At 45.8% G+C, this 14,017-nt stretch overlaps 2 protein-coding genes and 1 pseudogene across 2 annotated transcripts; 1 reads left to right on the top strand and 2 right to left on the bottom strand.

The window, feature by feature from the left end:
* Window positions 1–1,437: 1,437 nt before the first annotated feature.
* Window positions 1,438–3,715, bottom strand: LOC9635468 (annotated as a pseudogene).
* LOC112342725 (vegetative cell wall protein gp1-like) lies at window positions 3,713–5,048 on the bottom strand. The gene has a single exon (XM_024664975.1). It carries the CDS (start codon window positions 4,671–4,673, stop codon window positions 4,059–4,061), a length of 615 nt encoding a protein of 204 aa, XP_024520743.1. The 5' UTR covers window positions 4,674–5,048; the 3' UTR covers window positions 3,713–4,058.
* Window positions 5,049–11,805: 6,757 nt separating this feature from the next.
* Window positions 11,806–13,437, top strand: LOC9635804 (chloroplast stem-loop binding protein of 41 kDa a, chloroplastic). The gene is made up of 6 exons (XM_002991185.2): window positions 11,806–12,203; window positions 12,264–12,385; window positions 12,440–12,542; window positions 12,609–12,750; window positions 12,808–13,085; window positions 13,151–13,437. Exons 1-6 carry the CDS (start codon window positions 11,811–11,813, stop codon window positions 13,316–13,318), a joined length of 1,206 nt encoding a protein of 401 aa, XP_002991231.1. The 5' UTR covers window positions 11,806–11,810; the 3' UTR covers window positions 13,319–13,437.
* Window positions 13,438–14,017: the final 580 nt, after the last annotated feature.

Here is a 14,017-nt window from a genome sequence, read left to right on the forward strand (position 1 = left end):
GTTCATACAGAAAGGTTTAGGAGGAATCATCGAGGTATTTGCCAACAAGGCAGTTACCATAGATGGGCTGTTCCTCACCAACATAATCATGGCGATAGATGAGTACAAGAAGGTGATTAGAGTTTATGGGAGGAACATCTGGCTTTCAACAGAGTTCTTCAACCAGGTATTTGATTATCCAGAATTCCAGGGACACATGAAGAAGCCCAGCCAAACCATCTGACCAAGTGTGTATGGACATTTATTCAAAGAAACAACTACAGGTAGAAGAAAATAGAATATCCATCTCGCGAGAAGAAAGGACACCAAACGGGTGAAAAGCATCCAAGTTAGGGATTTTCCAGATGCACATGTTGACAGGCTTTGACCCCTCATGGCTTTCATCGGATGCAAGAAGGAGTTGAATACGATCCCGGCAAATATAATGTAGGCTTATGTGAGAGCAGAGAAAATGCAATCGGTGAACTAAGGTTGATTTTCTGGATTTCATTTTTCCGGGTGATTGCCACTCAAAAAAGTAGGATCTTAAGTAGTCAGAAAGGATTCACCGATTTATACCCGTATCTAGTAAGGATAGTAAAATACCTCGGGTTAACATCAGAGGACGAGTGGAATTTCCGACCCTTGTATGAACAGTTGGAGTACTTGCTGAAGAAGCAGATAGACGACTTCATCAACGGGGTAAAGAACAATACTAAAGGTTGGTACAAAATGCTACACTACATTAGTGATCAAGATTTGGATAGTTCAGCGAAGGAAGAAGAAGAAGAGCCAAAGCCGAAGTAACAAAAAAATGGGGTTGACGTGGGCCATGAATCCCTGTCGATTCCATAAGTACCCAGAAGTAGGAAAGCCACGCCAAATCAACTGGTAGGTGGTAACCTACCACCACTTTACAAAGGTGGTATATAAATTACCTATCGAAGAGTAACCAAAGTTGGCGATTCTAATTGTATTAATTAGTCATAACCACCAATTTTGGTTTCTCCTTGATAAGCAATTCATACATTACCTTCGCACTGTGGTGGTGGGTTACCACTTACCAATTAATCTAGCATAACTCTCTTACCTTTAAGTAATTGTGGGATCGACAGGGATTCAATACTTACATTAACTTTGTCTTTTTGTTACTCCAACTTTGGCTCCTCTCTTTTTTCTCTACCGAATTATTTAAGTCCTGATTACTGGTGTAGTGTAGCATTTTGTATAAACCTTTGGTATTGTTCTTCACCCCGTTGATAAAGTCGTCTATTTGCTTCTTTAGCAAATACTCCAATTGTTCATATAAAAGTCAAAAATTCCACTCGTCCTTTGATGTTAGCCCAAGGTACCTTGCTATCCTCGCTAGATATAGGTATAAACCAATGAATCCTTTTTGACCGCTCAAGATTCTGCTTTTTTGAGTGGCAACCACAAAAAAAAATAAAATCCAAAAGATCACCCCCTAATTCAGTAATTGCATTTTCTTTGCTCTCACATAAACCCACATTATATTTACCGAGATCGTATTCAGCTCCTTCTTGTATCCAATAAGAGCTATAAGGTAGAAACCTATCATCATGTGCATCTGAAAAATTCCTGAGTTGAATGCCTTTTACCTTTTTGGTGTCCTTCCTTCTCATGAGATGGATCTTCCATTTTCTTCTACCTGCAATTATTTTTTTGAATAAATGTCCATACGCACTTGGTTAGATGGTTTGGTTAACCTTCTTCATGTGTCCCTAGAATTCTGGATAATCAAATACCTGGTTGAAGAACTCCGTTGAAAGCCAAATGTTCCTCCCATCCGTTGAAACCAATCACAATTGCTCCACTAAGAATTGCCAAATCCATGTCACTAGCTGCTTGTGCCTTGCATCAAAAACCAAAGCTGGACAGTGTCCTGTGGCAAAACTTGGAGCACCTCCCTGATGGCCGCCACATTTCCCTGAGATCAAACAACACAAGTGTATAAAACGAGTGAAAGAGCAAAGGAAAACAATGCCAGTACCTGAATGTCAATATTGAGAACAATGTTTAGCTGGTGTGACTCAACACTAGAGTCCTTTCAAGACGCTACAGCACTCGCAAGGTTCGCAAGCGTCACCTTTCCTTCACTAGCTTGAGAGGCTAGACAAGAATCACGCATGCGTTCTGCATATTTGGCAGCAGCGTCTCTAGCATCATCAATCGTGTCACAGATTTCAAATTTGTATCCAGCAACTGGTACACTACTCAGTCCAATCACCTGAGATAATCGCAGTCAGATGTCGATGCTAAAAGAACTTGAGCAAGAATCGAAGAAAACCTGCACTGCGGTTGATGGACCAGCCTCATTGACCGACTTCCCTTTTCGTCAAACAATGCTCGCACCTGAAAACGTAAAAATAAGAACGTTGCTTCGGTAGCTATGCTTGATTAGAAGCTTACCTTTCCATAGCCTTCACCACAGAGAACCACGTCTCCTTTGCTTAGTGTACCATTTTGCACGAGTAACGTAGCAACTGGTCCCCTTGCTTGCTTCAATGATTGTGCCACTGGCCTCACGGTGAGGATTGGATCTCAAGTCTTGCAACTAGCGGGAAAGCAAGCAAACATGAGCTCCAAGCTACAAGTTTTAATGCACAGTACCTCGGCAACAAGCATGACCGTCTCCAGTGACGAATCAATGTTCTCTCCTGTAAGAGCACTAACCGAAACCATCTGCTCTTCTCCACCCCACTCTGGTGGAACTACACCCGCTTTTGCAAGCTCTTCCTTGACACGATCAACGTTTGCTCCCGGCTTGTCAATCTACAACGAAAGGAAGAGTTTAGTCACAAGAACGAATGATCTCATATACAAACAATACCTTGTTGATAGCTACGACAATTGGAACCCTGGCAGCTTTGGCGTGAGCTATTGCTTCCAAAGTCTGTGGACGGGTTCCATCATCTGCTGCTATCACGATAATTGCAATGTCTGTGATTCGTGCACCACGAGGTCGCATAGCACTGAAAGCGAGAACAAGAAAGCCTTTAGCATTTCCAAAGAAGACATGTACCTGATGCCCCGGTGTGTCAAGGAAAACACACGTTTGCTCCTCCCCATCGACTGTCACAGGCACTTGATATGCACCAATTGCTTGTGTGATTCCTCCAGCTTCTCCGGCAGCCACCTGAATCATGAATGCAGAGAACTTCCTACATGAGAAACAAAAAAGAAAAGAAAAGAAAAGAAAGAAAAAAGAAATAGTCTGTAGCACAAAACAACATCAAAGTGTCAAAAACAAAAAAGAAAGATCGAAATCAAAGTTCTCGTAATTACCTTTCCATGATCAACATGTCCCATGACTGTTACCACTGGTGGACGTCTCTCCAGTGACTCCAACTCTTCTTCGTCGAGGAACTCCTCCTCCTTCTTGGCCATGTCCTCGACTTTGACAGAGCCGGCTTCGATAACTTCCACTTTGTATTCATTGCGCACAATTTTCACAGATTCTTCATCCAGCATCTGGTTGGTCGTCACTGCTATTCCCTTCGTGAACAAGACCTTGACAACGGCCGCGCCAGCTTACTCGCCAAGTCTCCACGGTCATTCCCTGCTTCCCCACCTCCAAAATCTCCACTTTCACCGGAGCCGAGGCCTTTGCAGCCTCTGCTCGCTCGGCTTTCCTTCTAGCCTTCGAGTGCTTCCTGCCGGACTCACACCTGAAATGCTGATACCAATCTCTTCCGCGTCGTCCATGGGATTCTCGTCACGAGCAACGGTTCTGCGCTTAGCTCCATCCATCACTTCCGATCTTTTCCGCTTGTCATCCCTGGCCTTGTTCGCTAAACCCGGCTTCGATGATGGCGGACCTCCAGCTCCAGTGTCTTTGACTTTGAGACCTGTCTGCTTCTTCGTTGCCTCGTCACTCTTTGTCGAAGAAGAGCCACCCGAAGGAGGAGGGGGAGGTGTAGCGCTCGGTTCCACCACCTTCCTGAAAGTATCCACTCATCTCGGTCCCTTGGGCGCCACCGGCGGTGCCGCTGGCTTTGGAGCAATCATCGGCTTCGCTGACATGAGAGCCTCTTTTCTCACAACGGGCGGAGGTCGCATCAAAGGTGGCGAGCTGAGAATCGGAGTTCTTGGTGGTGCTGAAAGTCCAGGAGCTCTAGCGATGACGGAGAAACTCCTGGAGATGGAGCCGGAGCCGGAGCTTGTGACGACGGAGAAACTCCTGGAGATGGAGCCGGAGCGGGAGTTTGTGGCGACGAAGAAACTCCTGGAGATGGAGCAGGAGCTGGAGTTTGGGACGACGAAACCCTTGGAAATGGAGCCGCAGGAGGAGCTTGCTTCGACGCTGATACATCTGTCTGTGGAGGAGCCTTTGGTAAGTCTTGGCTTACCTTCACAGCGGTCGAGCTCTCCGGGGGCTTTGGAAAATTCGTTTGTGGGGGAGTCTTTGGAGCAACGGGCTTGCTCTTCACAGCGCTGCTGTTAGCACCATTTACCGGCGTGAAGGATTGCTGCCTTCCCATCACCGGCCTAGAACTTGGCGAATTCGTGGGAGGAGAATTCGCCAGCCTCTCCGCGCTCTGTAACACTTTGTCCAAGTTTTGCATAGCTCCACCGCCCTGGCCCTGCTGCGATGGCGCGGAAGAAGAAGCATTCTCCCTGGGCCGATAAACTTGCGCAAAGCTACCACCACTTCCACTTCCTGGCCTTCTCATCTGGTTGCATTCGCAGGAGGAGGAGGCATCATCACTGGCTTGGGCCGCGAGAGTGGGATCATCGGCGTTGGCGATGGCTTGAGCAGCGGCATACTCTCACCATCGCTCGCAGCTCCCGCGCTGGGCTTGGCCGATTTGCCACCGCCATCGTCGTCGGCGGCACTGGCGCCATCGGCATCCAACACCCGGACGCGCTCCTCGGCAAATGCCACGCCTCCTGGAGCCGCCGCCTTGCCGGAGCCGCGATCTGAGCTGCGCGCCGGGGCTGGAGAGCCCGAAAATCGCCGGATGCAGCCGCGCAGTCGGCATCGCCCCTGGGCCGGCAGACGACGAGCTGCCCTCCCAGGGCACCCAATGCGGCGCTCATTCTTTCATCATAGCTGGAGGAGAGCCTCGCACCTTTGCCGCATAGGGTCGCCCCGGAGCATCCGGAAGAACCCTAAAACCCGGAGAGAGGATGTCTGTCGCCCCGACGCCATAGCGCAATGTGGATATGCTCCACGGCATACGTGGCACTAATGGCAGGCTCGGAGGCCTTTGCAAGGCCATCGCCCGTGCGGGACCTTGGGGTTTCCGGCGGTTGGCCGGCCCCACCTCTGTTTCCCCGCTCGGATGGTCACAATAAAATATGCATTTGGTCAACGGTCATTATAAAATATTCGCTAGATTCGACTAGGGCTTTGATGCTCCAGAAATCGCGATCTGGAAATGGGCAGGAGCGTCCGAGAGGATGCGATCCACTGATATCGCGAATGCGGTGCTGGGGATGTACGCCAAGTGCGGGAGCATGGGCGAGGCATCCAGGTGCGCCGGCGCGATCTGGTGTCGTGGAATTCTCTCATCGCGGGAATTGCCGAGAATGGGCAATCGCCTCTCGCGTTGGATCTCTTCCAGATCTCTTCACTTCCTCGCGGCATTGAAGGCGTGCTGTGCCTTGGCATCGAAGGAGGAATCCACTGCCGCGATGGGCAAATAACTACACCGAGAAGCCTCGCGATTTGGCTGCGCGGACGACGTCTTCGTCGCCACCAACCTGATCGACGCCTACGCAAAATCTGGCAGCATGGAAGACGCGCAGAGAGCTTTCGATCGAGTGCCTTCGCCGGCCACGCTCCCAATCGAGATGGCGCTGCTGGGCTGCAAATCTTCTAGCGAATGGATCCTTGCTACACTCCAAACTCTCACACTTTCGTGGCGGTCTTGAGCTCTTGCTTGAGCATCACCGAGAAGGAAGAAGAAGATCATGGGATGATTATGATCAAGGTGGTGGCTCTAGAGACTGCTATGGCGATCCATTCTCGAGCAGCTAAACACCACCAAATGTGCTTGTTCGTGGCCAATGCTATGATCGAAGTCTACTCCAAGTGTGGAAGCATGGGCGATGCTCGTGGATGCCTTGCCGCGATGTGATCTAATCTCGTGGACGTCTGTCATGTCTGGATACGTCCACAACGGTGAGCCCGAGCTTGCCATAGCTCTCTTCGAGGACATGAAACATAGAGGCTTTGCTCCAGACGCTCCAGCTCTCGCAATTGCCCTGAAAGCTTGCGGCAGCTTGGCGTTGCTCAAGGCCGGGAAGAAACTCCATGCCGAGATTTGCTGGAGAGGTGGAATCCAATCATCCTTGGCTCTGCTCGTAGCTCTCGTGGATTTCTATGGTCGATGCGGGAGCATGGGCGATGCCGAGCTCGTACTCTTGCAAGACTCCATCGCCAGTAGAGACATCACCGTGTAGAACTCTCTCATGGCTGGATACAGTCGCCAAGGAAAGATGGAAATGGTTTCTAGAACTTTTCACCGATTGTAGGACGAGGGCCACAAGCCTGATGCTGCGACGTTTGTCGGAATTCTCGTGGCTTGCAGCGGTGCCGGGCTGGTTGAAAGTGAGAAGAAGTGTTTCCATGCCATGAAAATCTTGCTCGCCATTGTTGCGGTCCTGCATGATTTGATGAGCTCCAAGTATTCTGCAATCCATTCCTAAAGCCTCCGATCAAACAATTTCATTTCATCAGAACGGTTGAGCGTGCTAAGCTCAACCGTTATATTTGAGCATATCAAATATAATGTCTTATAATCGATTTGAGCAGATGCCACTCATGGGCATATGCAATCCAAGCAACTGCCATCTTGAAGAACTGATGTTATAGTTATGCATAGGCATTCATTTTAAATAAACTGCTGCTTAAAACAATAGTAAAATAAATTTTTATAGTTGATTAATCAATCATCCTATCTTTTATCTCAGGCAGAATAATATCTATGATGCAAAAAAAATGACAATTATAAAAAAAGGACATCTTATTCAGCCACACTCTATAAATTAACTAAGACCTGGAGCAACCTTAGCTCTGGAAATCGTAAGTCCATAGAATGCCATATTAATATTAACCTCTAAAGGGCCTTTTAGGGCAACAATAAATTGAAGATTGGCAGTTCAACACAGTGGGTGTTCTTTCGAATTCCCTCTTGGATTCTTAGTTGATCTCAGTTTCTTGATCTTGCTCCTTGCCAGTTGCTTCAGGTATAGAGAGATTTTCTTTGGTCATCTTTGGTACACCTTTGGTCAGCAACAAGTGCAAGCCTTGGGTTCTGCAAACTGCACAGAAACTATTCAAGTTAGCAACAAGTGCAAGCCCCAAGGCATCCAAGTGGGTTGTGCAAACTGCATAGAAACTAGGATAGCCTTCTCTCATCAATCGTCAAGTAAACCAAATAAACTTCTAACAAATAGCTTGTTGTGGTGGACTCACACTAAAAAATGTGAATGTGGATGTGGGCATAAAAGATGATGTGGGGTGTTGTGAATGTGACTGTGGGTATCAAAAACTATTTGTTGGTTAATCCTTTCAGATATTTTTTCTTTATTGCCACAATGACAAGAAGTTAATATTGTTAAACCCTTTATCAATCCCTTTGAGTTACCTAGGCATTTCATTTAGACCAGACGAGCATAAGGATGAAATTCCTACATACTATTAGCTAAACATATTTAGCCTAGTAAGGAGTTTTTGTTTCATTATGTCTTGCACTGGCTAGTAATAAGAACCCTCACATATTAAGATTAGTCCTTTAATATCCCTAGATAATAGCTTACTGTGTTTGCCAAACACCCTTGCTATTATACACTTTATGTTAGTTCCATTCGGTCTTAATTGCTATTTATGGAAAGTGTTTAAATTTGCTAATTTGGCATATTTATGGAATGTAGAGATTGTCTTGAACACAATAGTGTTTGTCCCATGACCAAATCTAGCACCATTCCATATTTAATAAGTTTCAAGTTATAACTCTTGATATTAAAGGTGGTGTAAGTGACTAAATTTTCCATTTTACTTTAATCACTTAACCACACTAGAGAAGTCTCACTTACAACCTCTATAAATCCTATTTCCTAACTTGGGATATACTAGCCCTATGAAGAGCATCTATACCACTTAACCTTTGCATTTGGTCCAAGTGCCCCATGTGTTCAATCCCATGATTAACATTCAAAGGTACTACTAATATATTAACCCATTATGCTAAGGCCATACCCATTCATGCTTGTCACATTAGTAGTCCAAAATCACCTATATCACAATTCTATCTTTAAAAAATTAAACCATTTATCCATGAGTGGTCATCCTTTGATCACACCTTAGCACCCTTAGGATGCCATAACATATAAGGAACACCCTTCCCCAATGTCCCTTCTTCCATCTCTACCAAATCCCTCTTCATCCATGATCATGCTTACCAATACTGCCACTAGGTCAAGGCCCAAAGGCTTGACCACTAAGTCCCACAATCCTCTGGGACTTCTTTATTATGTGACCGTATCCTTCCATAAAACTACTCTTCTTCTTTTCCACAGTTTGGGACTTTGGGATGACAGTTGAAACACTATGGCCCTATGTGAGACTTATGGGTACTCTCCCCACCTTCTGCTTTTGAGTGTCCTGGCCATGGGACTAGAGTGAGGTTCTATTGAGCCACACTAAATATCCAAGTAGGTAGTGCTACCCACACTTAGACTGAGAGTATCGACTTTTCGATCTTTTAGGGGAACTAAAGCCAACTTTTGAACATTTCACTAAGTTACCCTGTTTGTTGGTATGTATTCACTTTAGTCTTAGACTCCTCGGTGGATATATCATCACCCAACATGTGGGCATAGCCCTCCTAAGTCACACTAGAGTTTCCTAGCTAAATTGGTTCTATTGGAGTCCAATCCCCACACTCTTTTTACTATACTTTTGGAACCCCTTGCAGTCCCCCGCCCCAATAGCCAACAACTTATATTAGTATTCAGACTCAAACTCGGACTTGGACTCAATCTGGGTCTCGAACTTGGACTTGGTCTTGGTCTCGGTCTTGGTCTCGGTCTCATCTCGGTCTCATTTGGGGTCCATCTCAAACTCCATCTTGGATCCATCTCGGACTCCATCTATGGGTTTATCTTGGACTCTATCTTAGACTCCATCTCAAGTCCATCTCAGGTCTATCTCAGACTCCATCTCGGACTCCATCTCAAGTCCATTTCAAACTCCATCTCAGGTCCATCTCAAACTCTATCTCGGACTCCATTTTAAATGCATCTTAGACTCTATCTCGGATCTACCTTGAACTCCATCTTGGACTCCATCTTGGGTCCATCTTGAGTCCATTTTGGCTCCATCTTGGCTCCATCTCGGACTCTATCTCGGGTCTATCTCGAGTCCATCTTATATCCATCTCAACACTTCCACGTGTTAGTTATTAGTCCTTTTGTGTCCCTTTTCTAAAAATTCACTTATTATTTGCTTTGTTGTCGCAAATATGACTTTGAGTATCGAAAGTTACCTGTCGGCCAATCCTTATGGACACTTTTTCTTACTACCATGATGGCAGGAGGTCTATATTGCTGGTTCCCTTTATCATCCCCTCTTGTTCAAGTGTTAGTTTACTGGGCTTAGCACCTGTACTTAGTCAAATGGACATAAAGTAGAAACTTCTATGTGTTTCTAGTTGAGCATACTCGGCCTAGCTCTTAGTTCTCTTTTGCTTTGTTTTGCACTGGCTTGATAAGAACCCTCGCATATTGAGATTAATCCCTCAATATTGCTGGATGATAATTTACCGTGTTTGCCAAACACCCTCGCTATTATGCCCTTTGTGTTAGTCTCATTTTAATCCCAATTACTATTTATAGAAAGTGTCCAGATTTGCTCATTTGGCATATCTACGAAATGTAAAAATTGTCTTGAACACAATAGTGTTTGTCCCATGTCCAAATTCGCAATCTAAAAATGTTCCATATTTAGTAAGTTTTGAGTTTGTCCTAGAGACTAACTCCTAATACTAAGGGAGGCTTGGGGTGAAAGCTCAAAGTGTGTGTTCCTCGGGGGGGGGGGGGGGGGGGGGGGGGATATGAGGGGTTTTAAATGTATAGTAGTGGGTAGGTTGGGCATGGCTGACCAACCTGAGGCATAGTCTAGCTCTTGCTTGCATGCCTATCCTTGTTTTGCATTTGGCTTGGGTCTAAGCCCAAACTCCACACCATGCTAGCTGGTGGAGTACCCATGTTCTCGCGTTACACCACCAGTATGCTGAAATAGCGCCAAAATCCATTTAGCTCCGTTTTACGTGCTAGTCCTGGCATTGGGATGTTGGATACTCTATGACTATTCCAAGTCGCTCCAAGCTCCTGTCCCTTCACTCCTTGGGCTGTATGCTCGGGAGTTGCTCCGTGGTTTGGTTTCATCACTTCTTGGCATCATGTTTGGGGGTTTAGCACTGTTCCTTTGTTTAGTGGCCCAAGGTCCTAAACCTTGGGTTCCACACCATTCTCTTATGGACACGTGGCATATGACACATGGCACATAGAGGGTCTAGGTTCCGTCAACTTATGGTGCGATTCACTTATCCAACCAACAAAGTTAGACCTGAGACCCAAGCTCTTGAATTTGGACTTCTCGGGAAGTCACCCAACCCAATACTATTCAAACCCAAAGACGCTTAACCCTAATTATCCCAAGACCCTTAATTGATTGGAAAAGGGGGTGCACTTTTATTCATAGGCCCTTTCCCTTTATATTTGAACCCCTATAGATCGTCTCTTAAGTTGTTCATTCCCTTTGGTTACTTACAGAGACTAGTTGCTCAATTTTATTGGATAGTACTCGCTAAGACGTATCCTCTAATACCAAATGTAGCACACGTGGTTTTTACCCTTTATCCTATAGTGATTATTATAGGATAACACCACATTGATCATTTTGTTCGAAAACCATTTCTTTTCTATAAGCCAATACAAACTATTGAAAGGGATGGAGTTGACTTTAATTAATTTAAATTTTAGTATGTAGTTTGTATGATGTGGCTTGAAAGGGATGTTGAGTTCTTAAGGGCTAAAACAATTAAATTGGATAGAGTCTAAAGTTGATGCAAAAAAGTGGTTGTAACACTTTTCTAGAAAGGTGACTCTTGTGCTTTTTTTATATTAGTGTAAGTAACCAAAGGGAACGACTTAAAAGACGATCCAATGGAGTTCAAATATATAAGGAAAAAGCCCATGAACAAGAGTGCACCCCCTTTCCAAATGGTTAAGGGTCTTGGGATATTTAGGGTTAAGCATCCTTGGGTTTGAATAGTACTGGGCTGGGTAACCTCCAGTTTAAATTCAGGAGCTTACATTTGGTATCGGAGCAGTCTCAAGTCCAACTCTGTTGATTGGCTAAGGGAATTACACCACATGATGATTGAGTTTACAATTTAGGAGCTTACAATTAAGTGGTAGATTGCATTTTGCATTTCATCAGACTTTATGAGAGTAGGGAGTTCTTATTAATCTTGATTTGGTCTTAGTAGCTTAATTTGAGCTTAGTTTAGCTGTTTAAAGTTAAGATATTAGTACCTATATTATAACTTTGTCTATAAGGAGGTTTTGTACTAATATGAGTCCATCTCATGATGTTGGAACGAGGAAGAAGACGACTGCAATGCGGCACTTGGCAGAAGTGATCCTTCTTCTTGGGGGATCATCCATCGATTCTGTGGTAGCACAGCTTCCATCAGATGGATTGATCGAGCAATTGCTTACTTATCAGGTAAAGAAATTCCAAAATCTCCTCATTTTATTTTTCCCTTCCATCTTGGCTAAGGTGCATGTGAGCGGCGATGGCGCTCTCTCTCCAATTCCCGGTCTCCACGCCCCGGCAAGCATCACTGGAGATTTCAAAGCTAACGCCCGGCTACATTGCATCGTCCTTCTCCTTGCAATCTCCTTCCACTTCTTCGCTCCATTCTCTCGGCACAAGCAGCAGCATTGCCATGGCCGTGAAGAAGAGCTCGAGAAGATGGAGAGCAGCGAAGACGGTGGCGATGGCGGCAGCCGCTAACGAGGTGTCGAATCGCAAGGTACTGATTGTCAACACCAATTCCGGTGGACACGCCGTGATTGGCTTCTGGCTTGCCAAAGATCTCGTCGCTGCTGGCCACGAAGTTACTGTCATGACTGTCGGTGAGGAGAGCTCGGATAAGATGAAGAAGCCACCATTCTCGCGGTTCTCGGTATGTTCTTGACCATGTCTTCTGTATATTCGTGCTTCCTCTTCCGTTTTTTCTTTGCAGGAACTGCGAGATCTTGGAGTATCAACTGTGTGGGGCGATCCGAAAGACGTTGGAGCAGCCGTGGGTGGCAAATCATTCCATGCCGTTTTGGACAACAATGGAAAAGATTTGGATGCTGTGAAGTATGTGATCATCGTTCTCGTCTTAGAGAATGAAGTTGGCTGGTTTTTTTGCAGGCCTGTTGTGGACTGGGCGAAATCTCAAGGTGTGGAGCAATTCTTGTTCATCAGCAGCGCAGGAATCTACAAAACTAGTGACGAGCCTCCGCACCTCGAAGGGGTAAGAAACCTCCACTTTCTCTCTTTTCTTTCTCGCTTCTCAGCTCAAGCGAATTGCTGCAAACAGGATCCTGTGAAAGCGGACGCAGGCCACGTCGGTGTGGAGGACTACATTTCAAAATTGGCTTTCAAGTTTTGCTCCTCGTTTAGACCCCAGTACATGACTGGCTCCGGGAACAACAAGGACTGCGAGGAATGGTTTTTCGACAGTAAGTTTTTCCTCCTTCCGTTCGTGTTTCAAGGGATCATGAAAACTTCTTGGACAGGAATTGTTAGAGACAAGCCCGTCCCAATACCTTCTCCGGGCATCCGAGTGACAAACATTGCTCATGTATCCGACTTATCGAGCATGATAACACTGGCGATTGGGAAACCGAGCGCGTCCAACGCTACCATCTTCAATGCTGTGAGCGACCACGCTGTTACTTTCGATGGTCTCGTCCGGTTGTGCGCTAGAGCTGCAGCGAAAGAAGCGAAGATCGTCCACTACGACGCCAAAGCTCTGGGAATCGATGCGAAGAAGGCATTTCCTTTCCGAAACATGGTATGCCCAACCTTTGATTATTTTGGTTCTCATATTTTTCTTTCGTTGCTTGCGCTGATGTATAGCATTTCTATGCGGAACCAAGAGCAGCAAAGGAGAAGCTCGGGTGGACGAGCTCGATAAATCTCTCAGAAGCATTGAAGGAGAGGTACGAGGAGTACATCAAAATTGGGAGAGACAAGAAGGATATCAAGTTTGAGATCGATGATACCATTCTGAGCAAAGTCGGATAGACATTGCTTTGCCAAATGGTTCTTCCATACGACGTGGTCAGTAGTATCTCGTCTCAGAGAAACAGTGATGTCACTTTCAGATCGAAGGATGTTTGAGCTTCTCTGAGTTTTTTCTGAAAGCCTCGCGATTTCTTCCTGACTTGCTAAACTACAAATGAAGGTACTCTATAATCGGGAAAAAGGTCTACGTTGGCTTACGAGGACAATTAGGGTTGGTGAAGCTTGATGGATCTCGAAACCAGATGTAGGATTTTAGTACACGATCTCCTCAACTTCGAGAGCGAGGAGGCGCAGGCGAGGCTTTCCTTCGATCCAGCAGCGCGATCTTTCCTCTCTCGGGCTTATTTTGCCCCAGAGGAGGTGGACAAACTCAGCAAGACGCAGACTAGCGAGGGCAAAACATTGGGCGAGGCGCTGGAGGAGGTTTTGGAGCGGAAGAAGGGCAAGGGGGACTACCAGCTGTGCACGTCACACGACATCGCGCCCATCTTGCAACAGGCGCTCGGCATCCACAGGGATTTCCAAAAGAATCCAGCGTTTAAGAAGGCCTTGAAGGCATTCAACAAGGAATGGAAGAAGAGAAAACCTTTGTAAAGACTGCTTTGTAAAAATTACAAGTAATCGGCCAGAATCGAACCCGTAACGTATGCTTTGAGAAACCGAGGTCTTAACCGGCTGGTCTAAGTTGTTTTAGTGAGC

Source organism: Selaginella moellendorffii, unplaced genomic scaffold, assembly GCF_000143415.4.
Source record: "Selaginella moellendorffii unplaced genomic scaffold, v1.0 SELMOscaffold_117, whole genome shotgun sequence".
In the NCBI taxonomy this organism is placed as follows: Eukaryota; Viridiplantae; Streptophyta; class Lycopodiopsida; order Selaginellales; family Selaginellaceae; genus Selaginella; species Selaginella moellendorffii.